General features: G+C 36.1%; 1 protein-coding gene across 1 annotated transcript in view; it reads right to left on the reverse strand.

Annotated features, from left to right (window-relative positions):
* SNX7 (sorting nexin 7) overlaps positions 1–11,713 on the reverse strand; it is a 118,851-nt gene that overhangs the window by 54,686 nt on the left and 52,452 nt on the right. The window contains 2 exon segments of the mRNA XM_010831006.1: positions 3,739–3,825; positions 7,055–7,254. Coding sequence (XP_010829308.1) covers positions 3,739–3,825; positions 7,055–7,254 — 287 coding nt within the window.

Raw genomic sequence — 11,713 nt, forward strand, 5'->3', positions numbered from 1 at the left:
CAAGGAACAATTCCTTACTCGTTTTACAGGACCCAACTCAAGTGTTAAACTTTTGTAAAGCCATCAAAATAACCACAGCTAACAACCACTGAGTGCTTTCTATTCATATGATCCAAATAACTGACTTGCATTTTATCACTAAATCCTTAACAAGGCTATTAGAAAAGCACTAATAATCTCCCCCTTTATACAAGATAAAATGAGGCTTTAAAATGTTAGGAAACGTGTCTTAAGATTTAATAAGCAAATAAGACAGGATTTGATCCTACATCTATCTAACCCCAAAGTCTAAATGACAAAACACTAAATGAACAGCTGAACTGACCTTCACATGAGTATTCTAGTCTTTATTAAGTTGAGGTCATTTTGAAACCATTAATTTTATTGTTGTGAGACAAGAAGTACAAACCACAACTCTAAGAAGCAGCCACTTTGCAGCTACCCAGGTAATAAATCAAGGAATTCACTCTAAAACAATTATTTTGGTTTGCAGGAAAGCATATAATTTTTGTGGGCATATTTATGTGATGAGAAAAACTAATAATAATGCCAGAATTGCCAGTTTACAGCACATACAAAGTTATAGGCAAGATAAAAGATAAGAGCCTTGCATTCACATGGCACGTAGCCCACATAAAGATCATCTGATATGTCTAACATGACCTCTGGAATGTTAGTCACATCAGGGCTCTATTTCCACCCAATAATTATAATTCCTCTAGTCTTTGCCCTCCTTGGCAGAGCTTCATTTCACTGTCCTTTGCATTATGAGCTGCTTTGTCGGGTTTGCGTATAACATCCCACCCAAAGGTGACTTTGATGAGCCTCTGAAGGCATCCCCAGCAGGTCTCCATAGAAATGGCCCCAGGGTTGTCTCCAAAGTGGCCCTGCTTGAGTTGCCATGGTAAACAACCAGGATAGATTGCTCTATTCAGTTCTCTGCCAGGGTCGCCATGGTGACTGCAAAGGAGGGCTCCTTAGAAGGACCTCACAAGGGCACGTTTCCATGGTGACCCTATCCTGCATATTTCTAAGCAACTTCCCTTTGGTTGTTCTGTGACCAATCACAGCAGGTTCATTTTGAGAGTAACCCTGGAAGGTTGCCTCCAAAGATATCATCATAACATAGGTATTTCAAAGTGAGGTCTATAAATAAATAAACGACATGAAAATGTAAGTGGAACCATTCACAAATCATCAAATTAGTGCCTGTGCATTTTAGGATCTGTTTTTGATAGGTAACAAAAAAATACTTGTAATGTCTTTGTTAAACATCTCTGTTTCAAATCTTAATAAAAATTATCTTACAGAATAATGCAGATAATTAAAGTTCTAAATTTCTCCCATCTCACAGCATAGAATCTAACTAGGTAAAAAAATACTTTATAGTGGACATGTCTCTCTCTCACACACACACAATGAAAGCAAAAATACAGATGGCTCATCAGGTTATAACGGGATATCAAGGAAATTTTTATAGAGCAAAAAGACAAAATATTTGCAAGTCAAATGAAAAGAAAAAATGTGTTTTTTAGTTGAGTTGGGAAAGCCTAGCCATATTTGGGCCTAAGTTATTTTTTCCTGTATTTCTGTGGTTGGAACAATCCCAACTACTCTTCCTTTCAATTTAAAATACGAATATAAGCCATTCTGAACAGATGCTTGGTTTTTAAGCCATTTTACTATTCTCCTGAAACTTTAAAATACTGTACTTTTTTCTAGTATCTAGTCAAGGGCAAATTTTTATCTAATCACAAACTTCAACATCTCATGAATTTATATATCTTTAAAAACTATTTAACAAGTTAAAAAATTCTACAGTTCCAATGATACAATTATAATTTTGTATTACATGTGCTCACCCATTTTTGTTCCTTCCAGTTGATCCTTTAAGCTAAAAAATATATATGTACATATATACATATATATATATATATTGCTTATTGTAGAGTTTCCCAAGTGGTGCAGTGGTAAAGAATCACCTTACCAATGTATGACATGCAAGAGACGAGTGTTCAATCCCTGGGTTGGGAAGATCCCCTGGAGCAGGAAATGGCAACCCACTCCAGTATTCTTGCCTGGAAAACTTCAAGGACAGAGGAGCCTTGTGGGCTGCAGTCCATGGGGTGGCAAAGGGTCAGACATGACTGAGCAGCTGAGCACATCCCTTATTATATTGAAAAGGTTAATCTTGGTTTTCCTCTTTTTTCTCCTTTATTGAGGTTAAAGGAAATGATTTTCCCCTCAAGCACTGGTTTCATTTATTCTACATTTTGTTTCTCTCTTTCACAGATTCCATTCTCCTACTCTGTCCATAACAGGGCACCACTCCCCACTCATGTTCCATTCAGGAGAATAAACTTAAGTTTGAAAAATAAATATAGTTAAGAAAGATGAGGATAATTCATAATCATTATTTAGTGAAATCTCAACATTTAACACAAACTCTGATTTTGTAGAGACATTGTCTCAAGCCTTCAATGTTTTATGAATCAGAGCAATCATTGCAATTCTTATTCATTCACAATTATTTATTCATTGTCCACCATGTACCAGGCATTGTTCTTTGGGCTGAGAATGCTTCAGGAAACAATTAAAGAATTCCTACCCTTAGAGTATTTAGGTTATGGACAGGGGAAAACAGAAAGAAAGAGAAGATAAAAGGAAAATCAGTAAGACTATCATCTTTTGTGTCAGAAAATTATTAAAGCTAGAGAGAAAATTAGAGCAGGGAAGAGAGAGGTTAAGCCCCAAGCCAAGTTGGGATGGGCAGTAATAGTACTATGGATTAACGGGGGCGGGGATTTTAAGGATTCACCCATTCAGATGACATAAGTGTACTCTAACTTCTTAAATTAAAAATAAAATTAGGGAAATCTCTTCCATAGAGAATTCAATGAGCAATTTTTCCTACACTTATACTTGCTCTGAGAAGCAGCATGGTCTGAGGCAGGCAAGTGATCCCATCACCTCCAGTGCTACCACTGTTTCAAGAACTGTACAAATTTGGGCAAGTTACTCTACCTTTCAACCCTCCTCCTCAATTTTAAAATGATAATAACAATTCTGATCAGATAGTGTTACTCTGAAAATACACAAAGACAATAAAATATATATACTAACCTATTCCGGGTGAAAAATATAATGTCTGAAAATTGCTTTCAAATATTTCAGGAAAAAAAATGAGTAAAGAGGTAAAAAAAAAACTGGGTAAAATGTTGGGAATTAATGAAACCCAGTGATAAATATATGAGTTTATTATATTATTAGATCTTTTTCTATGTTTAAAAATTTCCATAAAAACGTATTTTATGGAAAGAATTAAACTTGAAAACAAATATACTTCCTTTGTAAAGATGTTTATAATAACTAGAAAGTAATAAGAATACCAATTTAGCTTATAAAATTTTCTTATAAAACTAGTAAAAAATAGATTTATGTACTGAGTACTTACTAATCATCTGGAACAATGTTAAGTTCTTTTTTCCATACCTTATTCAAACATTTTAATTTTACAAAATTAACTTCATATTTTACTCACTGTAAGAAAAAATGTAAGACAGAAAGGCAGAAAAGCATCTTAAGTTTACAGACTCACATGGTACGCAACGTATAATCAATTTTCAGAAGGAATTTTAGCATCAGTTACTGAATGCTTAAAACAAGCATGTAATAGAGCTAATAAAAATCTTAGACAATGAATTCTACATGATTATAACAAGAAAATTAAAAACTTACCAGATCAGTATCTGCCTTTTTGGACGTCAAAGCTTCAACTTTGGAATCCAGTTCTGCCTGTATTTGGTCTCTTCTTTTCATGACAGCCTTTGTATTAAAACACAGGAAGGAAATAGGCTGTACTTTGTTTTAATAATCTTTGCATAGCAAAAATATACATTTGAGAATACAAGTAGCGTCTCTTCCCCAGGCCATCAGTCCATCTGGGGGTATAATGCCTTAAAATGTTTTTAATCTCTAAAAGCTAAACAGATAGCAAGTACTTAAAAGAAACTTGTTCATAAATCTTCTATTAGTTTCCCCAATGTACATCTTACTGATTTAAGTATTTTATGTACAAAATACAAATGTTTTGGTGGTGTACTCTAGGCACGCACAGTTCTTCAAAAAGACCAAAGAACAAAATAAATTAACAACAACAAAAAAATCAGTAGAAGCACTGGAAATTCATGCTGTGGTGTAAACTAGTTGCAGCTGTGAATGCATATGCACCACACATCTCAAAGTATCTACAATCAGCCTTCTTACCGGACTCCAAAAGCTAATAGCTAAACAAAGTCAATTACAGTGGGGAATCAAAATGGAAGTATGCATTCACATCTTAAGATTTTATTTTAGCTTAAAATATATGTGTTAACCAATTAGCCAAGCTTTTAAGGAAGAAAGATGGCCTCTACTCTGACTGATAGGAGTTCCACCTTATTTACTTGAATAATCATGATTTTATGTTTCAGTTAAAACACCCCTGTGAAGACATTTAAGTACAGAATTCATCTACATCTTTTACAATGTTTTCCAGCATTTTACAATGTCTTTCCCTTGGTGACTCACTTTTCTTCTAGACAGTCTACCTGGGCTTTGCAGATGCAAAGACTATTTGTACCCATATTTCACTGGTTTTCACAGTATTAATTAAATAGTGAAATTGTAATAATGAACACAAGTGGCCTAAACAGTTCAAGGCAAAAATAAAACTAACCCTGAGTAAGCAAACAGTTCAACCAGGAAGAGTGGAGTTGTAGGACGTATAAGAGAAGAACCTTAACGTGGTACAGGTCTTTTGGGTGTTTTCAGAGGAAGAAAAGAACCTAAACCGCAAATCAGTTAAATGGAACCAAACAAGCTGGCTATATAGTATTTGTGTGAAAATTGAGTCATTAAGGATAGAAAGCTGACTTTCCAAGTGGTGCTGGTGGTAAAGAATGTGCCTGCCAATGCAGGAGATGTAGAGATGAGGGTTTGATCCCTAGGTCAGGAAAATCCCTTGGAGGAGGACATGGCAACCCACTCCAGTATTCTTGCCTAGAGAATCCCTTGGACAGAGGAGCTTGGTGGGCTACAGCCCAAGGGGTTGCAGAGAGTTGGACATGACTGAAGTGACTGAGCACAGCACAGCACACAAGGATAAAAAGCATCCTGAAAATAACTCACCCGACTTTTGTGCCTGGTGGAATCACTCTTAATGCGTTCAAAAGAGATTAACATCTCTCTTGTGTTCAAAGAAATGAATAGAAAATTCAACTAATTGTCACAAATTCTTTTATATTTACTTCAATGTTTAATTGCCATTAATGGCAGGAATTCCTTCCTTTTTCTAACCCAAATGGCACATGCAATAATTTAGTCCCATTAAGATCTGTTTCCATCAATATGAAATATTGTGCTTCATATAGATAGAAATATTTTAAGTAAGAGGTGGCTTCAGAAGACAACTAGTAAAAACAGCAAAAATTTAATCCTTTTGTCAAATCATATACTTTTCATTATTTTAGCTCACACTGAAGAAAATATTCCAATATAAAACAGAAACAGATCTGTAATGTAAGTGCTACTGATTATACCCTGGGAACCTACAAAATAATACAATCAAATGGGGACTTATAAAATAATTCAATTCTGGTTGCTATTATCATTTTTTCCACACCTTTAATGATACATGATTTAAACTGCATAATTTCCATCTTGACATAATAAAGAGCAAAACACATCTAATTAAGGGAAAATAATATTATATTTTTCATGAAAAAAATCAGATCTCTTTGAATAGCCACACAAGAGGGAGATCAATAATGAAGTAAACCAATGGAATGTAGCCAAGGGAAATTGATGGAGGCAAAGAGGAGGTGCCTCAACAGTGAAACACTAGAGGACTTTGGGAAGCAGGGAGAATGTGCTTATAGGAGGACCCCGACAAAGTCAAATAACAGCAGAAGCCTGAAATACCTACAAAATATTTAATGATTCTGTGAAGGAAAATCTGAACATAATAAACATGAAAGAGGCAGATATTATGCTGAAAGGTTGAGAGCGTTTTTCTTACCAAGACAGAAGCAAAAAAAAATTTTAAATCCTCCCAAATCAAGAGTACATGAAACCAGAAACCATAGATTCAAGCATAAATGGCAGAAAAAAATGGACTACCAGTGAATGCAAACTGACTTCTTCCACCTCTGTCACCTACAACACCAGAAAGCTGAGGGTGTCAGTTCAACTGTGTGAGGTATTATGCACAGAGAATACAGGATGAAAAACATTAGCTTTGCAGATAACATCACAAAATCCCAAATATCTAGAGACCTAAACTTAACTTAGGAGGTTACATGTAAAACTTTGATATAAAAGGAATAAAAGCCTTTTCAAGTCATGAAAGAAAAACATGGTAATTTGGAGGATTTCTTTTTAGAAGCATCCAGAAGACAGAACAAACATCAAGATCCTACTCAAGCACTTTCTACATAATGATACAAACAAAACAAAACATACAATATCCCCATATTATAGGGATTTTCATATATTATAGGGATTTTCATACAAATATGAAAACAAAATGTAACACAAATGTATATTCATATAAATCCCTATATTATAGACAATAAGAAAAGACCTTATTTTTCCTCATTGTGCACATGTTCCTGTACATGAACATTAAGAATGTGGATATCATCTTTCAAATGTACCTAGAAGCAAGAAAGCAACTTGTCCATGAAAAGAAATTTCTAAAGTGCTGAAAATTCTTAAAGTAAAATTTTAAAACGCTGGAAAAACTAATCATACTCTCTATGTAAATCTTTACTGAGGATGCTTCAAACCTATGTTATAAACTGCTGTTACTACTGTTGAATATGCCTGTCTTTTATTAACATATTCTTCCACTCATCAGTTCATTCATGCAGTAAACAAATATTTATGAGCATCTACATGCAAAGCATCTTTCTACGAGAGGAAGACAGTGGTGAACAAACAGAAACAGAAATGCCTTTATAAAGCTTATAAGCAAGTCAGGGACTCAGGTGGAAGTATAGTTCGGAGTCCTTACCATTAACATTTCACTATAAAGCACATACTCATGTACAACAGGAAGCAGGGCCTCTGAGAATCCAGACATCCGTTTTTCAGTGGCCTTACAGCATTTGTCAATGCAGCTGGCAACACTTTTCAGAGTATCAGCCAGATCTTCTTCCGATGCCGACCACAGAATATGAATTGGGCCATATTCTTTCATTTCATCTAAATATTCTAAAAAATAATAAGTTCTTCAATTTATAATATGCTCTTTCAATATATACTTCAACATAACTTCAATTATATACTTAAAATACATTAAAATTATGTATTTATAAGTTTCACAATCCCTATATTATAGACAATAAGAAAAGACCTTATTTTTCTCATTGTGCACATGTTCTTGTACATGAACATTAAGAATGCAGATACCGTCTTTCATTAAATTGACCTGTCCTCCCAGTCTGCTCAGACCAGCCCTTGAATAAAAGCTTTCCAGGTGTAATCAATAATAACATGCTTTTTCATTGTCAAAAGTATCCTGGCTTGGGCGATAAATAAATCACTGTATCTATTGTATCGTGGACTTCTGCCTACCAAACTATACCTGAGTATCTCATTGGCAACATGATGTAAACAAAACATGTCTTCTTTTCCTCTTCTCCTGTTTACATATCCTACCTTGGAAGGAAAGTTATGACCAACCTAGATAGCATATTCAAAAGCAGAGACATTACTTGCCAACAAAGATCCGTCTAGTCAAGGCTATGGTTTTTCCAGTGGTCATGTACGGATGTGAGAATTGGACTGTGAAGAAAGCTGAGTGCCGAAGAATTGATGCTTTTGAACTGTGGTGTTGGAGAAGACTCTTGAGAGTCCCTTGGACTGCATGGAGATCCAACCAGTCCATCCTAAAGGAGATCAGCCCTGGGTGTTCTTTGGAAGGAATGATGCTAAAGCTGAAACTCCAGTACTTTGGCCACCTCATGTGAAGAGTTGACTCATTGGAAAAGACCCTGATGCTGGGAGGGATTGGGGGCAGGAGGAGAAGGGGACGACAGAGGATGAGATGGCTGGATGGCATCACCGACTCGATGGACGTGAGTCTGAGTGAACTCCGGGAGTTGGTGATGGACAGGGAGGCCTGGCGTGCTGTGATTCATGGGGTCGCAAAGAGTCGGACACGACTGAGCAACTGAACTGACTGACTGACTGACTGGTAATTGCTTCCAGAGATCTAAGCAAAAAACGTGGTGTCATCCTAGACCCTAAACTGACACCTACAAAGAGACAGTCAATCACTAATTCCAATCTTTCTAAATCTGTATCTATTTATCTCCCCACCCATCCATCCATCTCCCCACCCATCCACCTATCCTCACTTGTACTGTCATCAGCATCCCTAACCTGCCCTCCTGCAAGAGACTTCTAACAATTCTCCCTCTCAATTTTTGTCACAGTATATGAACATTAAAACCTCTTAGCTGAATTAGAAAGTCCTTTAAGTCCTTCAGTCCCTACCTTGCCTCTCCAGGTCTAACTCCTGAAAATCTCCCTCACAGATATTTTAATTCAAGCCAAAATAACAGCTCATTCATGAATCTCATGATTTCTCCTAACTTAAACACTGCACAATGTCTTTTAGTTGCCCTCTACCATTTCTATCATCTGACAAACTACTTCTAACACTTTAAGTCGTAACACAAGTAAATCTCTTCTGTTTCTGTTCCAAAGGATTCGTAGATGCTTTGTCCTCAATGAGTGTCATAATTTAATAGTTCTATTAAAGCCTATCATAATTTAATACTATTATCTCACTCTATTATAACTGCTTGCATAACTCACATACTCTGAGGCCATACGCTCATTACAATAGGGCAAAGTCATTATTTTTTTAATCTCAAAGCCTAATACATAATGCATTCAATAAATATTTTCATATCAATGAAAGAATGAACAAAAGACTATTCAATGCTTGATAAGCCATTTATCCAAAAATTTGGATTTCATTTTAAAATCTGAATATTTTTATACATTTCCTTTACACTATCAATGTTTAATGACAGATGGCTTTTTATGGTAGAGGATGCATGAATAGTGAGAATTTTGGGTCTAATATCCACATAAGTATAATTAAATTCCCTATATTTAATCATCTTATTAGTCATTGGGGTTAGTTGAAAAATGTCATATTGCTCTAAATTAAACTTTTTTATTACACTATTAAATTTTTCAAAAGTTTATATGATTAGGTAAACTAAAAAAGACTTTAAAGATTTAAAAACAATAGAAATACTAGTTGTCACCTAAAGAAGATACTATGTTTGACGACCACTAAGATCCTTCCAAATTGCATCCTCCTGATCTAGGCCTATTTTTTATTTTAGATAATGGCCATGTGACACCATCCCTTTTCCAGGGGATCTTCCCTTTGGACCAAACCCCAGTCTCCTGCATTGCAGGTAGATTCTTTACTGTCTGAGCCACCAGGGAGGCTCCAATATTTCTAGAAAAGAAAACATTCTCCTTTATTTCTTTTCTTAATTTCTGCATATATCAAAGTGTGTTATTTACCCTGTAAAGTATTTATTTTAATATAAAGAGCTTCCTTGAAATTCTAAACTGTGCTTATACAGCACTCAAATTGCATCTGTATGGAAACACTTAATGAGCTGCACTGTAATTTGTCTGTTAATATATCGGTTTCCCCAACTAGACTGTGAACTCAGGGACAGATACTATTTTAACCCTCCTTCAATCTTTAGCACAAAGCGTTAGCACATGATGTGGTCAATACAAATTTGCCTAATTAATTAGGGAACACAAAACAAATCAGAAAAAAAAAAATAGAATAAAAGCAAGTCAAAAGAGAAATGACTCATTATGATAAACAAATTCTTCATGATTTAAATATTAAAGAAATGCCTTATATAGCTTAGACTCCCAGAACTCCAAAAAAAAAAAAAACAAAAAACCATCATTTTAAATGAAATCTTGATAAACGGGCTTTACATTTGAAAGACCAAGAAATCCCTTAAATTTGTGCCAGTATGCCTCCACTCCTTGAAATTGAGAGCTCAAATTTATAAAGTCCACCACAAAAACCCAGTTTTCCTTTTGAGGATTTCACAAATATTAGAGCAGATCAGAGATTTGTGTTTTTTTTATTTTATTTTATTTTTAAACTTTACATAATTGTATTAGTTTTGCCAAATATCAAAATGAATCCATCACAGGTATACATGTGTTCCCCATCCTGAACCCTCCTCCCTCCTCCCTCCCCAGATCAGAGATTTGAAAACTAGTCCCTTGCACCAGTAAATATAACACATAATGATGATATTTGATATTCTATAGAACTCTTAAATGTCAAGAGTTTCCAGGGGTCTCTGAATTGCCATACCACTTAACTATCCATCAAGAATTCACTTAATAGAATTGGAATCACTGAACCTAGTTAAAACAATTATCTTCTTGATTTTTTTTTATTACAAATGGTAAATACAAAGACCAAGAAGGCATAAATCAAATTATTGTCAGACTTAGCCATCTATTTTAAATGTAGGTGAATGCAATTTTAAAAAGTTGGCAAAAACTCATCATAGAATTTATAGAATTCATAGAATCATGAAATAAAATCTAACTTGAAAATAGGAAAAGAGATCTATTTTAAATCTCTCTGCCATTGCTTGGACAGGTCTAATATAGAGTTCTTGCACCTCATCCCCAACCCCCGCCCAAGCCAATGTGGAAACCCTATTTCCTGAAACATCACTTCTTTGATTAAAATTATGGTCCATGTTGAACATTTGAGACTGACTACACCCAAAATATTAAGCTCTTTATCCCTATTATTTATAAATGGAAATAAGAATGTGTGTGTGTGCTCAGTCATGTCCGACTCAATGCGACACTATGGGTTGTAGCCTGCCAGGTTCCTCTGTCCGTGGGATTCTCCAGATAAGAAGGCAAGAACAGTGGGGCAGGGTGCCACTGCCTCCTCCAGGGGATGGTCCCAACCCAGGGATCAAACCTGGGCCAGGTCTCTTCCGTCTCCTGCACTGGCAGGCAGGTTCTTCACCACTAGTGCCACCGGGGAAGCCCTGTGTGCTCTACGTCACGTCAGTCATGTCTGAGTCCACAGCCCCAGGGACCGTAGCTTTCCAGGCTCCTCTGTCCATCGGATTCTCCAGGCAAGAATACTGGAGTGGGTTGCCATTTTCTCCTCCAGGGGATCTTCCCCACCCAGGGATTGAACCTGCATCTTTCACGTCTCCTGCATTGGCAGGCAGGTTCTTTACCACTGGCATACCTGGGTATACTCCAATAAAAATTTTTAAAAACAAAAAAAGAGAGAGGAATGCCCATCCAATGCCCAGGTTGGGAAACTGAAACTGTCAATAATGAATTGCTGGAGTCTCAGTGTGGACAATTCCAGGAGTTAAAAACGCCAGAGAAACCAGCCATGGGTGAAATCCCACAATATTGTGAGATTCACCTCCAAAAGCCTGCGCAGTAAATATCAGGCAAAAATTACTTCTGCTTCCTGCAGGAGATGAGAAAATAAGCCATTCTGTAATAGCCAGGTACTCTACCTAAAGCCCGGGTTCTTCTTAACAAGGCCTTCCCTTTTGGGAAACTGGTTACCCAGAGCATAACCTGCTGGGGTATTATCAGAGCCTAACTGACCTGG

Source organism: Bison bison, unplaced genomic scaffold (genome assembly GCF_000754665.1).
Source record: "Bison bison bison isolate TAMUID 2011002044 unplaced genomic scaffold, Bison_UMD1.0 scf7180017864519, whole genome shotgun sequence".
NCBI classification, from domain to species: Eukaryota; Metazoa; Chordata; class Mammalia; order Artiodactyla; family Bovidae; genus Bison; species Bison bison.